Source organism: Cloeon dipterum, chromosome 3 (genome assembly GCF_949628265.1).
Source record: "Cloeon dipterum chromosome 3, ieCloDipt1.1, whole genome shotgun sequence".
In the NCBI taxonomy this organism is placed as follows: Eukaryota; Metazoa; Arthropoda; class Insecta; order Ephemeroptera; family Baetidae; genus Cloeon; species Cloeon dipterum.
In genome coordinates, this window is record NC_088788.1 from 14355295 (window position 1) to 14373571 (window position 18277).

At 40.5% G+C, this 18277-nt stretch overlaps 1 protein-coding gene across 1 annotated transcript; it reads right to left on the reverse strand.

The window, feature by feature from the left end:
• Positions 1 to 659: 659 nt before the first annotated feature.
• Positions 660 to 17629, reverse strand: LOC135938548 (fatty-acid amide hydrolase 2-like). The gene is made up of 9 exons (XM_065482233.1): positions 17448 to 17629; positions 9654 to 9826; positions 5841 to 6060; positions 4414 to 4631; positions 3831 to 3942; positions 3608 to 3768; positions 3233 to 3376; positions 2727 to 3179; positions 660 to 1967 (listed from the first exon to the last, which is right to left on the reverse strand). The coding sequence occupies exons 2-9, from the start codon at positions 9822 to 9824 to the stop codon at positions 1866 to 1868; spliced, it is 1581 nt and encodes a 526-aa protein (XP_065338305.1). The 5' UTR covers positions 9825 to 9826; positions 17448 to 17629; the 3' UTR covers positions 660 to 1865.
• Positions 17630 to 18277: the final 648 nt, after the last annotated feature.

Consider the following 18277-nt stretch of genomic DNA (forward strand, 5'->3'; position numbering starts at 1 on the left):
GTTGGCCCGCCCGCGTTGCCATGGAGGCAGCAGACGCCGCCCGCCTCCACCACCCTTTCTGCACCGCCAAGGCCCTGACCGGTCATTCTTCGCGAAACGCTTTTCCAGCAATGTTGAATGGGTGCAAATTGCGTTGTTTTTTGTTTCACACAGTACTTAATGCTAAAATAAGGTATGGCAATCTCAATCAATACCTTTCTACGAAAAATGTCGAAAAAGATTCTTTGCATCAGAGTATTATGAATAATTTTATTTATTTAATTTATTATGAGTAATTTTGAGAGATATTATTTTCCAGTGTCGATTTCCTTTCCAGAGTTTGTAATGATTTGGGTCGGATCTGCGATGAGGGTTGGTCGGTGCTTGCGAAAAAGTGTGGCTGCGGCGACAAAGGAAGCCTGCTGATGGACTCATGCCTGCGTGATCGCATTTAAATTCTTTTGATATAGACACCTAATGGAGCACGCCGGCCTTTTTGCATCTCCCTCTGCTTCAGCTCAGCTGCTGTTTTGCTTTTTCGCCCGAAAAGAAAGCATTTTTGCCGGTCGTGATATCTCAGGGGCTTACTCGCATTTTCACCATCTATTTATGGACTCGGTGTGGGGTCTTGCATTTCGCAGGTTAAAAATAAAAACACCCATTCAGAGCCTTTGCTTGATTTTAAATTTTTTTATTAAAAAACCACACGGCAGCACTCATTTGCTTGAAAAGTGCATTAGTATTTGTCATTCCCTGCTTACATTATATATCCAGCGTCTTGCACATCCTGAACGATTTCAAGTTTGCCTGATATTTAATAGTTTAGGATTTTTATTTCCAACTAAAATAGCTAGTCTATTGCAGAAATTGCAATATATGTGCAGACCAAAAGGTGTTTGAAATGCATTTATTTACTAGGCAACCTGACCAAAAGCCTTTCAATTCAATTAACGCACATTGATTCCATTTAGGATTAAATATTACGTTGAAGAAAACTCAGAAAACGCTCTAAAGCGTTTGGAACACATATTGCAGGTTGGTTTCATCTTGAATGTGCCAATTTTTATTCAGTTTTATGCATTTTGTTGGAACTAAAAATTACTTAAATAGTATAATAGTTTAAGTTCAGATTACAATTAATGTCTGGATCCTTTTCCATTTGAGCAACAACTTATGGAAGGAGAAAATAATGTGAAGTTTTGTTCGTAACACTGGCGATAATTCCCCTTCTCAAACACTCTTCTGCTAAAATATTAGCAGACTTGTATTTTACACAATTTCTAACTACATACTGCTTTTCATGTTTCGTCTTTGCATCGCACAGCTTGTACGTTTTATAGATATGTTCTAATAATTGCTTTCTCCTGTTAATGACTGCAAAATAGTGAATAATAATCAATCCAACAACAAAGAGTCTGTTCCAGCGAAATGCTTGTCACAGAGTAACAAAAGTTCCCTAAAGTCTTAAAAGGCACGTTGGAATAATTATCTTTTCTCTTAAAAATACATGCACACATGATGAGAATTGTTAGAAAGAGTTTCAAATTTGAACAGGCGCAGCCTCGCCCTTTTCGTGCGTATTTTTCAAACTAATATAGTCGATTAATAAAAATGTTGCGGATTAATAATGTGTTAACACTAAAAAAACGACGAGTGCGTATAGTCACAAATATAAATATTTCCACATCAGTACAAACGCAACCAAGCACATTTATTCTTATTGCGGTGTCAGTACGCTCGCGAGAAAAGTCGAAAGTCCACTCAACCCGTCGTTATAGAGTCCAGCCACTTTGACGCGCTCCTGAGACGAGCTTTGTGTTCGTTGTGCCTCTTCCTTTCCTCATGTTTTAATTCGGTATTCATGGCAGTTTGAAGTGCACAACTCCTTACATGACGCAGGCCCCCGGTGGCGTCCAGCCCCCCATCAGTCGCTGTAGTTCTTCGGCGACCGCAATGCTGAGCCGGTCCTGATTTGGTCCCGCCACCACCTGCGAGAAAAAAAACACTTAATCAACGACAAGTGATACAAAGAGAGTGTGATTGTGATGGGGTTACTCGTTAGCAGCTATTCACCTGATACCTCCGAGGCACGGAGCGCAATTTTTCTACAAGTGTTTAGATACAAAACGCGATTTGCTGGAAACAAGACTGAATGCTTATTTTGTCTGGTGAGTGCGATTGGATCGGATTTGATTGCCGATAATTGGTCTGTGAGTGGGCGTTTGCTCTCTTTTATTTGCAGAAAGAAACCATAGAGATCCTTTGAATGGGAATCACAGAGATATGTAAAAATACATCATTTTATACAGCTCAGCCAGCTTCGCTGCGCCGCGCTAGCCGTCTAATTTTAGCTTACGTGGTCTGCCGCCAGCCGCCTTGACTTTGGCTAAGCTGGTCCAGCCACGCCAGTTAAAAGGTAAAAAAATCAAGTGTCGGAATAAATTGGTCGCTGACCGTTTTGGCCAGTCAAACGTTAATTTTCAAATTTTTTCAGCCGCCAGCAAAAAAATGCTCAACCACCGCCGGGCCGAACTTCGGTTAAAGGCAGTTCAGCAGTCAGCCGCCGCCTAAAATTACACAGCTGAAACCTCTAATAAAATTATCTAAGAGAGAAAAGGTTTGAAGTATCCCTCTGTTTCAATCAAGATATTAGAATTTGGCAAATCGCTCAATTTAAAAATAAAAAAGGAAAGGAAATCCCCGCCATCATGATAGCTCCCAATCTATGATAAAAATTTGGCTCAAACCTGAAAACCAAGTGGGAGCCCCTGCGAGTTGAAGCCGACGGGCACCTGCGTCGACGGCAGGCCGAGCGTGTTGATTGCCATGGCGTAGAGCACACCTGAGGTCTTGACGTACATTTCGTTGTGGAAGCCAGCAGGCGTGGGGTGCGTCGGGTAGAGCAGGACGGCGTCGTCGCCGAGCAGCAGGTTCAGCTTCTTGCTCAGGGCCTCGTTCTTCGCCAGGTAGTGTTGGAACTTTCTCTTTGGAATGAAGCAGTTGACGTCGCGCAAGAAGTAGAAGGCCAGTGTGGAGAACGCCAGCTTAGACAGGCCGAAGCACGACTTCAGGATCTCCACGTACAGGTTTAGGCTTTGTTTGGGGTTGTAAGGGTTGTTCAGTAGATCAGGTATGCCATCCATACCGAAGAACACGGCAGAGCTGATCTCCAGAGACTGGCCGAATTCCTTCAACTTGGCCTGCGAAATTAATGTTTCAGTTTTCGACTAGTTTCGCTCATCAATAAAAGTACTTTTTCGACGTAGGCGTTGTGTTCCTTCCTCAGGGCCTCGGCTGAGTGCCTGATGCACTTTTTGATTGACTTGTCCACCGGCAGCACGGCCATCGAGAAACCTGCGTCTTCCATGTAGTATATCCTGAGTTTGGATATATCGACCTGTTAAAAGATAAAAAAAACTTCAGAATTATTTTCCAAGGGGAATTTGTCGAAACAGTTCTTCTTTTGATATTCTCTCATGAGGCCTGTAAATAATATTATTTCTTCGTGTACGTGTAAGAGTTTGATTTCAATGTATTTACAGGTGCAGCAATTTTAGAGTGTTTGACTCTATCATGGGCATGTCCCTCCAGCTCTTCGAAATCGCAAGTTGAAATAAAGGTAACTTACTTTCTCATCCAGTCTGAGTTTAGCGGCGTTTTCGCCGGAAAGGACTTTGACCATGGGCCTCAGGTCCTCGGCGTACCTTGCCATGGGACCAATCACCAAGTACTTAAGGAAGTTGGGGTCTTCGTCCACATACGGGTAGTGTCCAGTGATGGGTATGATTCCTGCATGAAAAAAAACATTATTAGAACACGTGCGAATGACTGAACTGAGGGGGAGGTCTTACCTGGTGTTGGCTTGTGCCCGTAAATTCCGTTGTACATGGCCGGGATGCGGATTGATCCAGCAATGTCTGAAGCGAGGCCAATCACCGAGCCAGCGGCGCCGATTATGGCCGCCTGTAACAATATTTCAGGTCAGGAATAACGCCAAATATTGATATTTTCAGAGTTGGATTTTCATAATTTCCGTTTTTTTCAATTTAGTGCACAGGAGTTATCTGATCCTGTGATTTTTAAACAAAAAATAATTTGCTGTGAGGATTAGAGTGTGAATCGCTAGTTTTTTATCTTTTAAATGTTATAATTATTGAACATAAAATTAGCCAACAGTATTCCATTTAAAATGGATTATTTTATACAAAATAGCTTCCGCCATTAAATTTGATTATAACTTATAAAAACTCAAGAATCGTAGAAGATGGCTTTGATAAAAACATTGCTCTGCATTATCAAGCTCTTAGTTCCAACCGTGGTCAAGAAATTATTTCAAGCAGTTTTCTTGGTGCAATTATTTGGTCTTGATCCTTCTCTCAATAAATAATAATTTCCCTCTCCACGCCGCTGAAAGGAAAACTAAACGAGCTTGACCTCGCCACCAGACGATCCTCCCGAGGTCCTGCGCGTGTCGTACGGGTTGCTGGTGGAGCCGATGACCAGGTTGTTGGTTTCCCAGCTGAGGCACAGCTCAGGGGTGGTGGTGATGGCCAGCACGATGGCGCCAGCTTTCTTCATGTACGCCACGGCGCCTCCGTCTCTTTCGGCGCGCCGGCCTTTGCGACCGACCGAGCCTACCACGTAGCTCATCCCTGGAAAAGGTCACGAACCATTTTCAGCAAAAATTGAAATGTCTGGCCGCTACTTGCAGCGCATAAATTTGACGGGCCAAAATCAAGGTGTGCCTTGTCGCGTTCAAGGTTTGCGTTTGCTAATTATTACGCGGCGAGAGCCTTTTTATTCACGATGAGCACATGGACGCATCGTTATTTTAATTTGGCGTCGTGACGGGCCATGCGTCGCTAACTCTATGCTATGAATAAGCGTTGTGCGATTAATTCATTATTTTTGCTCTATATGCTCTTGTTTATCATTATCATTAAATTTCATCATTCTTTTGGTCAGAGCAAGGTCGTTCTTTTAATTAAGATTCTGTCGCTTGCTTTAACAATCTAGACTTGATGGAACTGATTGTACATTTTGACTCAAGTGTTCTTTAAGGATACAGTTTTACCCAGATAAAAAGACTCTTAAATGAAATTAAAATAGTTAAAACAAAAAAGATTGATCAACTCTATGTGATTTTGGATCACGATAGGTAGAGCTAAAATTGGAAGGGAAAAATTATCTTGCATGTTATTGTACTGAACAGCTACTGTTTTGGCCCCTCGGTGCTTTACAGGTCTACAAAAGTGCAAAACAAAATCCATGCTGCATAATTAACTGAATCACCGGCCGTTGTATACTATCGACAGCTTTTACAAAAAAAGAGGGCGCATTTTGTAAAGCAACGCAACTTACCCTCCCTGTGCCGTACCCCCCTTTTAAAATGTACTGATTAAAAACATTAAGTATATAGCCATTTACGTTTTTAAATATCTCTATTTTATGTCAATTTTCACTATTTGAACTTTCACAAGGTAAATTACTAATGATTAATAAAGTTTCCTTCAATGATTGCTCACTGCATGTAATTATAAGCTATTGTATTTTGGTTGAATAATTTATCGATGTGAAAAAATGTAAATGAGCAATGCTTTTTCAATTTCAAAGAATGATATCACTAACACTGCGCTATTTGTTTTCTGTGATGCAACCTGTTACGACGGCGAGGCGTCACTGCTCATTATACTCAACGCTTTTGAATGAAGTTGCCTAGGAGCGTAGCCCGCTAACTAATATTCGCAATATTTACAAACAATTAATTGGCCCAGAAACGGACCAATATGACGTCAAGAGGAACCGGTTTTGTGTAAATTGCAGCCACATTGCACTTGCGAGAATACGCGCTAATTTGGTACCTTTGACGGAGCAACTCTCCTTGACTGTGAAAGGCACGCCGAGGAAGGGTGTCTCTTTCTCCATCTGCTCGAGCGTCTTCTGGCCGGAGGCAATCAGTTGGTCCACGGCGTCGGCCTCCTCGAGGGCGGCCGCGATTCGCGCCTCCACGATGCAGTTGAGCACGGGGTTGACCTCGGTGATGCGGCGCGCGTACGCCTGCACCACGCTGCGGCTCGTCACCTACGGCACGAGGAAATTGATCACTTGATTGATAATATTCGCGTGTCCAAGGACTGCGCTGTTTTGCCCGCTGGCCTTTGCATTTGGACAACGGAACCTGTAATTTAAGTGCTCTTATTGTTCGGAAGGATATAGATTACTTCCTGTTAAGCGGATTTTAAGGGGTAAACAGTTTTGTCGCAAGATAATTTTAAAATAATAAAAATACAGGAAGAGATTTGTTTTAAATAATTGCTTTTTACTTGATAAATGGTCTTTTTGCAGTAGTATGAAACAAATTTTAAACCATGAACTCACGCTTAGTGAGAGGGTGTTTAAACAGTCCATTAGACGCTTGCTAATTTCAAAGTTTAAAACAATAATGCTCATATAGGTACTCTTGGCCTTCGATAAAAAATATGAGGTCATACAACAATGTTTGTCAAGACGTTCTTGCTACACTACATGAAGTTTTATTTACTTAGCAATCAACGGTATTGCTAATAATATTTCACACAAGGTGTTTTCACTTTTGCTGTTGTTTTTGCGGTGCTAAAACAATAAAATCGAATTGAAGCCTCAACGTAAAGTCAGTTCACTTTTCAAGCATTTAGAACAATAAAAGTGTGTGCCGAATGCGCGGGAACCAAGACGAATTTAGAGCCCCCACTCCTCAATTCATTAAAAATTGACCTGAGCTTTCAATGGTACGGTCTAATTGTGTTTATGAAAGCGCTTCCGCTAGATCAGCTCGCTTCAATATTCCTACTATAATTCATTTACCCGCAGGGTCGGAAGGCAAAAGAGTAACATTGCATGATCAAATTGACATTCAATGACCAAGACTCACGGAATTGTGCGCGGGCTAGAAGCTTTTAACGTGTTTTTTTCGTTGTTTTCACACGCGTTCTATTAAGAATGAGATGTTTTGTTTGTTCGCCAATTATAAATCTAAAAAACATGCTAGCGAAGCGAGAGTGTGTTCTCCTTGAAATTCAAGCTTGTGCGGAAATGACGCAGGATCGAGATACATGCCGATTAGCCGATTAAGAATAATTTCTGTGCGTGTCAAAATATATCTTTCAAAAATAAAATCCGTAGCCCACTATTTGGGCGGCAACTTCAAAAAATAAAATAATACGATTGTTTTTCATGATCAAGGAAATATTAGACCGTTTTATTTAATTTTTAAGCGCAAAATATATGGTATTTTTGGTTCAGTTATCAAATTCTCCAGGCATGCAATAAGGTTTCAGGCAGAAAAGAGTCAGTCTACAAAGGAACAGATCAGACCTTCAGGGAGTTGTCAAGATTAATGTGAATTTAATTAATGCCCTTCGGTATTTTAGACAATAAACTCTAACATGGCTTCCACATGGTGGCAAAACGATTCAATCGAGGTCTTTCATTAATTTAATTTGACTTTTCTTTCAACAAGAATTAATAGCGCGTTTGATGTGCTATATTTTCTTTGTCACTGGCTGGTTTCTCCGCTGATTAATAGATTAACGTTTATCTTGAATGATGTTACAACTTTTACTAGTAAAAACAAAGCAAAGCCTGATTTTCTATGCTTCTCACAACAAAAGAAACTTATTATCTTTATATGTTGATTGCAACAAAAAAGGCCGAATTCAAGACTTATTATAATTTCGATATCGTTGCCGTCATCCTTGGATCGGTAATCATTCAATTCTTCTTTTTCGCAACGCACACGCAGCCAGCAGAGCTTTCGAAACGATAAGATAAATATACTTAATTAATTTTAAGGACCAATGCGGAGAGACGCGTTTGCAAACCACCATTGTTTATACTTTATTTGGGGACCCGGCCAATCTGGGTCAGAGGAGTACTCGAGGAATGTCCAAAACTCGGTGCATCGCCGGTCCTTGTGCAACGCCGCCGACTTTGGGTGGCGCCGAATTCGCACTACTTTCATTTTCGGCCAGGCATCTCTCTTCTCCTCAGTTGGTTCGCGCGGCGCGGCACAGGCACACGCGGGCGGACGGGCGGGCGGGCAGGAGTCAATGAACGAGCCACTTTTGGTTTCGAAATAGCGCGGCGCCTTCTCGCGTGCGACCCACATTGGTGTGTTGGGCGCCGGGAAACGGGGAAAACGCGGCAGGAAAACCCCTCCTGAGGGAAACTGGATCGCCGTTTCGCGAGGAAAGAATCAAAGGTCGCCACGATTCCTCGGCTGCAAAACTTTCGCCGCCACCGAGAGTGAAGCATGTGGGCCAAATGTGATATAACCGCGTTTGCATAACACATACCTGAGCTATAACAACAAACCAGCTTTCAGCGCGTGGACCAAACCGGCTGCGCGCGTTAAGTGTGCAAGTTTGCAAATTCGCATATTCATATCGAGGAGTAGACAAAATTATTTTGATTGCCAGCGCTGATCTTGCAATCAGGGCAGTTCATTTCAAATTATACACTTTTGTTTCATTCGCTCTGAAACCATAAAATGTTCAAGATTTCTGAAGATCAATAAAAAATAACATTTATGTCGCGTGACAATATTTTAACTTTTAAATTTCAAAAGCTTTTTTCAGTCATATTCAGAACACAACTAAGTCATAATATTAGAAAAAAAATCCGAGCGAACTGCAAGCAGGAAGTACATAACATATCAAAAACTTGTTTTTCTGGAAGCCAAAATAGCTTTTTTTTCTAATATCTGCCACCTCCATATTTTGTTCCAAAACCATTCGTCAGCACAACCTTTAAAAATTTTGAATTAACCATTGGACCAATTACTAATTTAGGCTTTGAAGTAACCCGACCGATTTTACAAATGAATTTTAATAATTAGAATCATTTAAGGCGTAGGACTTTAAAATATGATCTATATTCATGAAGTCAAAGCTGTTTAGGTTTATTTTTTCAATAATTTCCAATATTTTCTCTTGCACAGAATATTATGACGAATCATTAAAAATCCTGATTTTGTGGCATTCCTGCCATGGGTAACCAGAACTGGAAATCGGCCTTTTACATAAACAGGCACGAGTTCACAGTGCATAAGACACGGCTGCCATAGTAGCACTCATCAAATGCATCAAACGACTCTGCACGAATATACTGGGTGATGACTATCTTTTTACCATTTTTGAACTGTGATTAAAATCTAGTAAATTTATTTACATTTTAAATTATTAAAGAATACATACAATTATTTGAAGCTGCAAGCAAAAAAGTGTAATACCTGGTTGCTTTTAAATTTGTCTGTTACACACTTTCGTGTTCAATATATCCCATTTTTTCTGATTTCAGGGTAATATAGCTTTCACTTATGAATTCGTCATCGCACACTTTTTGAAGGGGATCTCTATCATATATGGGGTTTACGGTTTGCAATTCTAAAAAAAAATACACTTTCCACCGACAAATTTCACATAAAACTCGTGAAAAATAACAGCTGACATTTTCGCCTGAAACGCGTGAACCAGTTTTTTTGCAAAAACAAAACAAATCGGTCGGGGTAAAACAGCGCTGACAAATTTCCTAACATCTAGAATGCCGAGTAACAGGTTATCCTTCAGAATTGTAAATTAGTCCGCTAATTGAAAGTTGTGCACGCATCTGTTGATTTTCCTTTTTCTGCCACTCACCTGTCCAGTTCTGATGCTCCGCGCGAGTTCGGTGGCACTCATGAAAACTAGGGGCTCCTTGATGGGCGGGCAAGGGGGAGCGGGGCGCAGGTTGATCAGCCAGAAGAGCGGCCCGGTCAAGAGGCGCACCAGCGACTGCACGGCCGCACACAACCTGAGAAGCACCTCCATCCCTGAAAATGAAAATGAGACGTTGTGAACAGGCAGACAGATGAATCAATTAATAAAAAAATAATGGAATTAATCTGTAGCGGTTTGTTATATAAGAATCGGCCTCATCGCTATGCTCGATCTTATCGCAGATGGCCTAATTTTCGGAGATTATTGAGCCGGAGGCAATCCTTGAGCTTGCGGACCGTGACCTTCCTCTACTTGTTCACAGGTAGACAGGAGTTTTGTGAAGATAAAATTATATTTCTAGTACTAGAGGTGTGAAGAATTTAATAACATAATATTTGATAAACAATGGCAATTACTATACTTATTAAATTTTAACCACTTTTTTGAGGTGTGATTAGTAGTTAGTTTGGTGAATTGTTTTCAACAGTAGTGATTTATCCTCCGTAAGGTTGATTTTTTTACAGGTTAAACACTGCTTTTGAGGCCTGAGGGGCCGAAATAACTACTGTCCAATACACAAACAATTTTTTACTTTTTTTAGCCTCTCATTCTTAACAACACTTAAAATAAAGTGATTAGTGAAACAGTAAATAACATAATTTTAACTTCTAATATCTTTATTTGAAACGCATAACAAGTATTCAAAAACATTTCTAAAAGGATATTTTGGACGCACAAGCATGGTTTAATAAAGACCCGTCTTGGTTTGTTTTGTTGCCAACGAGAACTATATGCTTGGCTACGATACTTTTACGTGGTAAATAGATGGAATATTGCCGCAAACGCGTTGAAAGACAGTTACCGTTAGTGAGTGAATAATTTATTTGTAGCAAAGTCACAATGTGTGATCTGTGTTGTTTTGTTTCCCGTTCCCCTTCATAAGTGACTCTCTGGTCAGCATGACCCTTTCTAATGGTGGTGCCGCACTTTTGCGGGTTGATCACTCACTCTCAGGGTTATCATTTACCCCTTGCACCAACTGTGTGTACAACCACGCCTTATCGTTATTGAGTATTGACATTAATTCTTGTGGAGTTTTTCAAGTATTTTCATAATTTTAAATGGCGACCAAGGTATAAATAATGTGGACTAAGACGGACGCTTCCCACTCGCACGAGCCTGCTGCATCAGGGTGTAGAGTCCCAATTCGCACAGCCGCCTCTGCTATGGGTTGCAACCATTTAAAATTCTGAAAAAAAACCTTAAATATTCTGCTCTGCAACCAGCCCGTTGGCTCGCATTGTTAAGGCACTCTCAGGAGTTTCAAAGCAATGTGAGGTATTTGAGCAGTTCGGAGATCTAATACTGGCTACCCAATGTCAGAGATGGCAAAAAGTGGTTAGTTTAGTGACTCGAATTGCTCAAATTGCTCGACGGGCTGGGAGGCGCACCGGCGCCGACTCGCTACTTGCTGGTTTGCACCTTTCCAGCATGCGTGATTTGGCTTCACGGGACAAATGTCTAGCGTTTCAATGCAGTCCTCGGTGCAGAGGCAAGTGGCCCTTCAGTGGGCTGGGTCCCTGTGCGGCCTGGTGCGCCCATGTTATCCGTTCGCGGTGTTATTGGGACCCGGGTTTCAGCATTCGTGCTAGTGCAGTGCGCGCCCTTCCCGGTCCTCGGACGGACAAGGATAAAAAGAGCAAAAAAAAAAAAAAAAAAAAGACTAAAATCATCAATATCGAACCACGAATAAGACGTCGTTCGACGCTCAGTTGGTGAGAGGCGGATATCTTTAACCCTGACGTAATGAAGAGCCAAATGTCTTCATTTTGAACCTGATTGTATATTTCATGACGGAAAAGATTAATTGTTCATGAATATCTATTGTTTTTATTTATTTCCTTATGTAATTCTTTCATTTGAATATTCGACTTGTGACATAAGCTGCTAATATTTGTGATGTTGAGTAATTGTTGGTCGATGATTCTTCCGTATGCATATTTTATATGGAGAATAAATGTTTCTAAAGACTCCGGTTTTGCGTATACGCATTGCGTGTCACTCCCAGATTACAAATAGTCTCTTTTAAGGTTTGCGTGCTCGCGAAAACAAAGGAAGTAAAAATTCATATTCGTAAGGATGTGTGACATTGTTCTGGAATCAAGTTAATTGTCCCGGCACTCAAGAGGAAGTAATTTATCTGCAGCTGCATATATTTGCGACTACCAGCCTGATTGGAGACGAGATTTGTTAAAATTAAATTATCAGATGGTGTGGCGCATAATTACAGGATGAAATAGTTAATTGCCCGATTTTAAAACACCAGGAACCAAAACACTGTTGCTAATCAACTTTGAATTACCTCGTAAATTAGATAATTGCTGTGTGCTTTTCAAAAACATTCACGAATAGCACGTTCGCACACACTTACAAAGAGCCCATTGAATCTGTTAAAGGAGCTGTTGACTAATAGTTCGGTTTCTGCGCATTATGCTTAGCTGTGATTCCGCATAAATGTGCTTATGCAACGGACTCGCGCCATGAACTTGAGTCTCTAGTGCAAGAGCACTTGCACGAGTAATGGGCAGTCTTATCTAACGACCAGACTGAATGCAAACACGCTTACTCACACCACAGAGATAAATGAAGAAAGCAAGTCATACGCAGAGCTGAAAGGTCGAAAGTGCGTTGATCCCGCGGGTTGATCAACTTTTGACGTAAATTATGCACTTTTCGCGTTAGAGAGGCAGTAGCGGCAGAACCCGTTTCCTTTGCGCAATAATAAACAATGGCCGCAGCGTTTCGGACAAAAATGGGATTTTGCCCTATCCTTAGAATCGACGCGCTGGTCAGTGAAAGTGGTCGTGAAGAGCAAACGCATAATCACCTCACATGCGTGTTAAATTAAATTTCATGCACGCACGTTCACTTTTCGGCAGGTGGTAATAATTAAATGAAATTATCCGGTGCAGTCTAATTTCACGGATAAATGAACAGGAGGAAAGGCAAAATGCGACGACCTTCAGGGCTGGCCACACTCTGGCGCACCAGACCCACAAAAGATCTCTTTGAATGCGATTGTGCAAAAATAAATACATAACTTGAGACGCAGTAAGAGCGTAACAAAGAATCAAACATCTAAACCCCTCAAACTGCGTGAAAGTTCCATAAAAAACAATTACTATCAGAATCGAAAATTTAAAAATGCATCTCCCCTTGATCTGGATTGATGGTTAAAATTTATCATTCAAGAGAATTTTTTGTCATAATGCACACATGCAGGAGCTGTTACGGCGCCTAAGGTCTCATAAATTTATTTCAGTTCCATTTTATATAATTCCCTAAATTTTATGTTTTGAAATTTATTTAGAAAATACCATATATACTAGATTATTCCTGCACAATCAATATAAAAAATACAAATAATTGAATGAGTTTAATGCAAGAGTGGGTATAAAGAACTAGCAAAATACTGCAAAAACTGTCAAGTAAAAACGTAATGTCTCGCCGCACTGAGCAACTAACATTTACAAATGTGGGCTAATAACTGGATTTTTTTAGCTTATTTCGGATCAGCAGAGATATTATATGTCCCATTCATTTATGTTGCTCTGAATTTCCTTCTCTGTTGGGTCATTTTTTATTAGTCAAAAATGCTAATTAGGTTTATAGTACAAGTCCAGCAGCCAATTAATGTACTACCAAAGTTGTTTGCTTGTGGTTGTATGAGTTCTCAATCAGCAGCAATGCTGGGCGGGTTTATCAATTATACTAAGGGGTAGAATAAAATGCGGAAATAATTGCAATATATAAAAACAGCAGGAAATTTGACATCAGGATCAGGAGTAATTAATTTTTGCAGTGCGTCTAATACAAAGCTGCGGTGCGAGCGATGAGCACACATTTCGAAAGTGCGGTCCTTTCCTTTTCCTTCATTCAAAATTTGGTTTTGCAAGTGTGAAATAACTGACGAGCTAATGAAGCAATAAATGCTGATGTGCCTTTGAAAACGAATGAACCGCTCGGTTTTATTCCACCGTGTTCACTTTCACCTAAAATAACTCGCCTTAAGAGCTTCGAGGAAGTGCTGGGTTTGATAATACTTTACGCTGATTAGTGAGTTCCTTCGAGCCCACCTTTTGCTCTGGCCAGGCAGTTTAACACATTTAATCTGAACCGTATTTACTCTGAATTTTCACTCAGGCACTATAAGAAGGAAGTTTCCAGAACCACTTGTTTGACGTGAAAATTAGGAATCACTTGCATTGCATCAGCAAATATTTGAGAAAACCTATATTTGCATGTCATCTTAGCCTTGCTCTCGCTTTTGCATGGCCATAGCCGCAAAGAATTGGAAAGAAAAATATGAGAGGAATAAAACAAATGGTGCTGCAGTACAAAGCCATAAAATGATAATTTTATTCTGCTTTTATTAAATGACTTATTTAAGTCTGCACGAAAGCCATGATCTATATCTTTTGAGCTGCCGTTTATTTAATCTTCACGAATAAGTTCAATCTTGAAAATATAAGGCACAAAACAAAATTGAATTTTTTGGTTGCTAAATATTGTTAAATGAGTGGGTTGCTGGATTAAAAAGAACCAACGAGTAAAACACATGACTCAACTTGATTGTATGATGTACAACACGCACTTACGAATGTAGCATTACTAGAAATTGTATACGGTTCACTTCATCTTATACAATTAGCATAACTGACCTGCAGTCGAATCCAGTTGAGCAGCTCGACTAGTATGAGACTCTTAAAAGGAGATCTGCTTGCAATAGAATTGTGTGATGATGAGAAATAAGTGCACTTCGTACGTAAGTAAAGTGCAACAGCGAGTGCGACTGGATTTGATTAATAGATGCAAGCCGGCAACGTGATTGACCAACGACAGACAGAGACAGTGCTAATAATATAATGCAATATCTCACAATCAGTGTGTTCATCTTAAATATTTACGTCGCTTGTCGCGTTTGTCTTTCGCATTTCAGCATATATGGCGTGTGTGTGTGTGCACGCAATTCAAAAGGTTTTGTTCGCTGGACGCGTAGTTGCGATTTCCGCACGAAAAAAATGCCGACGAGGAAGCTGATCTTGATTGGTCAGAAAGTTGTTGTTACCTGATCGGCCGCGATCGTAACATTTTGAACAAGACTCAGGGTCGCGTGGCGCTGTTCAACTTCCAAATTCACCATAATTCAAACCGGGAACCCAGATTATCTAGACAAGAAGACAGTTTCGCGAAAAGGTCAACAATTTGAACAACCGGGCGACCTTCGAGCGCATTTTTCGACACGTGATTTTGAACTGTTTAACAGGGCTCTATTAATTGCGGCTACTCAATTTCTCCCTTTCTTTCCAGCACCCGGTTGGAATACGACGACTCTAACCTTAATGCTAATGAGTTGACCCTCGTAGTTTTTGGCAAAATGACAAGGTGATAGTTTTTCATATTTTTATTTCAAACTGAACGTATGGTGAACGACTAAATATTTGCGCTCCGCGCCGCTGTGCAAAAGGTGATTGGGGTCAAGTGCAGTAAATGTTTTACAACAAATACTCCGCCTAGTACAGGAGAGACGCAAACAAGTCGCGGAGTCTGCCGGAAAACGGCTTTCAGTGTCTGATCGCCTTGAAGGATCACTCTTCTCCCAACAGACCAGTCGAACATTGTTCAAAAATGAAAAACCCCAGCACATTTCAAGGCTCGAAAGTTAGACGCCTGTCCAAGGCGAACCGAAAAGCAATGAATCCGGTGGCTACATATATGGGGCAAGAATTTGCATTTAATCGGGAAACTGTTCCTTTCGCGCTCTCGTGGAAAGGTCATTATCATGACAGGTTTTTTTTGTTTGGGTGCGTTAGCAAGTAGCATTACTTTAGTTTGGCTTAATTGTGGCTTGAAGACAAAATTTGCGGTTGAACATATGGTTTCCAGCTGAATTAGCAAGATCAGTGAGGGGAAAAAATGTATGCGTGCGCGCACAATAGACAAATCTTTGCATTATGATTTTTTTTTAAATTTTTAAATAAAAAATAAAATAGTTCAGGGATATACCTGCTTGGAAAATTTGTTTTTATTTTATTGCAAAATATTTATGTGCCTTATTTAACAACATTCTATAACTCAGTGGAGGAGTAAATTGTAACTCAAGGCATGCGTTCGTTTTTTGTGAAATGCAACCGTTATAGGCAACTGATCGTAATGAAGTCTCTAATCCCAGCTTCCAGAAACGCATCCACAAAGCAATCAACGGTGCTTAATTTCTTCTGGAATACTCCACGACAAAGCTATTTAGAAGCCGCAAACTTTCGCTGAACCTGGGCCTTTTGTCTCTCAAACAGAAGTGAAAACCACAACAATGACCTCCCAATTATAAGTGCCAATGGCCGATGTTTTCTGTTGGCACACGCAAATGACTATTTGTGTCCTAGGATATTAATCTCGACAAAAAATTAGTTTTTTTATGAGAATATCCTAATGAAAACCTTAAGGCTCATGGTCAGTGTTTCTGAAGGTCACGGAATTTGTGGCATCCATTTAATGATTCTCGAACTAAACTAAATTGCGTTTGAAATTGACGAGGCACTCGGAAATCTTCCTTTTAAAATTTTCGTAAGATAATAGAGTCAGAAATTAATTCTTTGATATGTAGCTCAAAATAAAGGATTTTTTCGCAAGGAGGACGAGGCGCGGGTTTTCTCAAGACTTTACCTTGTTCACTTTTTTATTTGTGCCAGCAATGAGTGCACCCAATCTTTTTCAGCCATTTTTGATCCAGAATCATCTCCAGCTCGGATTTCGTTTTGCAGGTAAAGTACTGCTTTTAAGGACTGAGGTGTCAAAATAGATAAAGTACGAAATGTCTCACTCCAGAAATTTTTTAGTTTACAGTGTCGTTTATAATATTAAGCACACAGAGAAGAGCTATTTTAATTTTTTTAATTTTTAATTACAATTTTCAGAACAGATGTCAAATTTTTTCAAGAAGAAATAAAAATGTTGGACAAGATTAAAAGATGTAAAAAATATTCTTAAAATTGGAAGTGAAAAATTTTTATTTGCTTAGATGACCAGGACAAGAAAATCAAAGGAAAATTCTCTAGTTGAAGGAAAATATTTTCCATTTGCGTGTACGGTCAGCAGGAATTGAAATTTAAGGAGGCAGAGATCAATAACAGAATCAGGCAGTGCCTTTTACAAATTTTAAATTTCACTTCCTGACTTACAACATATAAAGAAAAATTTCCTAATCCAACAAGGGATTTTTTTCAAATTTTTACTACATCATCTTTCTTCATGAAAATATATTTAATGATACAAAAATGAATTAGAAAATTAGTATAGTGGTGTGAAAAATTAAGGCCTCGACACCAGAGGCGGCTGCCGTGCAGCACTGGCGCAAGTAATTCGGCAGTGCTGTTCCAGCTTGGTGAATGTGCTCTGAAGAGAGATGCCAGCCAAAAGCGGCTGCGTATCAATATTACACAACGAGTTTTGCCGTAATAATTATTTAAACGCACGCTCTCACTGTCAGCACACGCGTGTATTATTCAGGCCCGCCGATTTGGCCAACTGATTGTTAGTATCCATTATTCATCGACGTTGGGCAAAAGCAACGAATTCCGGTGTCTTAATATAATTCGTTTGTTTGATATGGGAAATAAGAGCTTTACTCTCCGAAATTATAGAGTTCGAATAATATTTAAATGGGTAAAAACTTACTCGATGGGGTGAGTGGGTAGCGGATTCACTAGTAGAAGAAGGGTAGTTGCCAAGAAGCGAAAAGTCCACTTATTGCGCTGAAAACGGTCTGGCTCGTGCGTGTTATGTAAGGCAGCACTCGCGGAGCGGCAGTTTCGCTTTTCACAGGCCAAGTCGCACGGTAAGACTGTGGATCCCCACCTGAGCACCGGGGCTCCCTGGCTCAGGTCGTGTGCGCCCCCACTCTTTGAATTCGCGGATCTCGTCTTTTCGCCCAACAATAACCCCCCATGAACTTGCAAGCTGCGCTGAAACTCTTCAAAACCTGCCAGTGGCTGCTGATGCAAATTAAAAATCGCTTTTTGTCTTCTCGCACCGCTCGGTCATTAAATCCAGAGCAAAAAAGTCTGCCGGGAATCCCTATGGGCGTGATGAAATCGCTTTGTGATTACCCTTAACTTGAACCTTTTTTTAAGCTCTGTGCAATTACCTCAATTATGCGTGTTGCGATCCGCCGGACGTGATAATTGTGCAGAAAAGAACTGAATTATAGCAAATTCTGTAATTCCAACAGCAGAGATAGATGCCGGGAGGCCCGCAGGCTCTGTTTTTCAGCTTTGACGTCTGCATCGAACCTTCCATGTTAACGAGTCAAAGACGTAATTTCTCAAGCCAATGCCAAGTTCGTTTGCCAATTTTTCGCAAAGTCATCCTTTTTATCAGATCAATTTGACTTTGTGGGCATGCACTTAAATAAGAAGGCAAGCTCTTCTTCACAGGAGCCGCGCGAGCCTTGTGTTTGTTTTGTGTGCGTGATTTTTCTGCTTTTAATAAGGCAATACTCGAGGGAG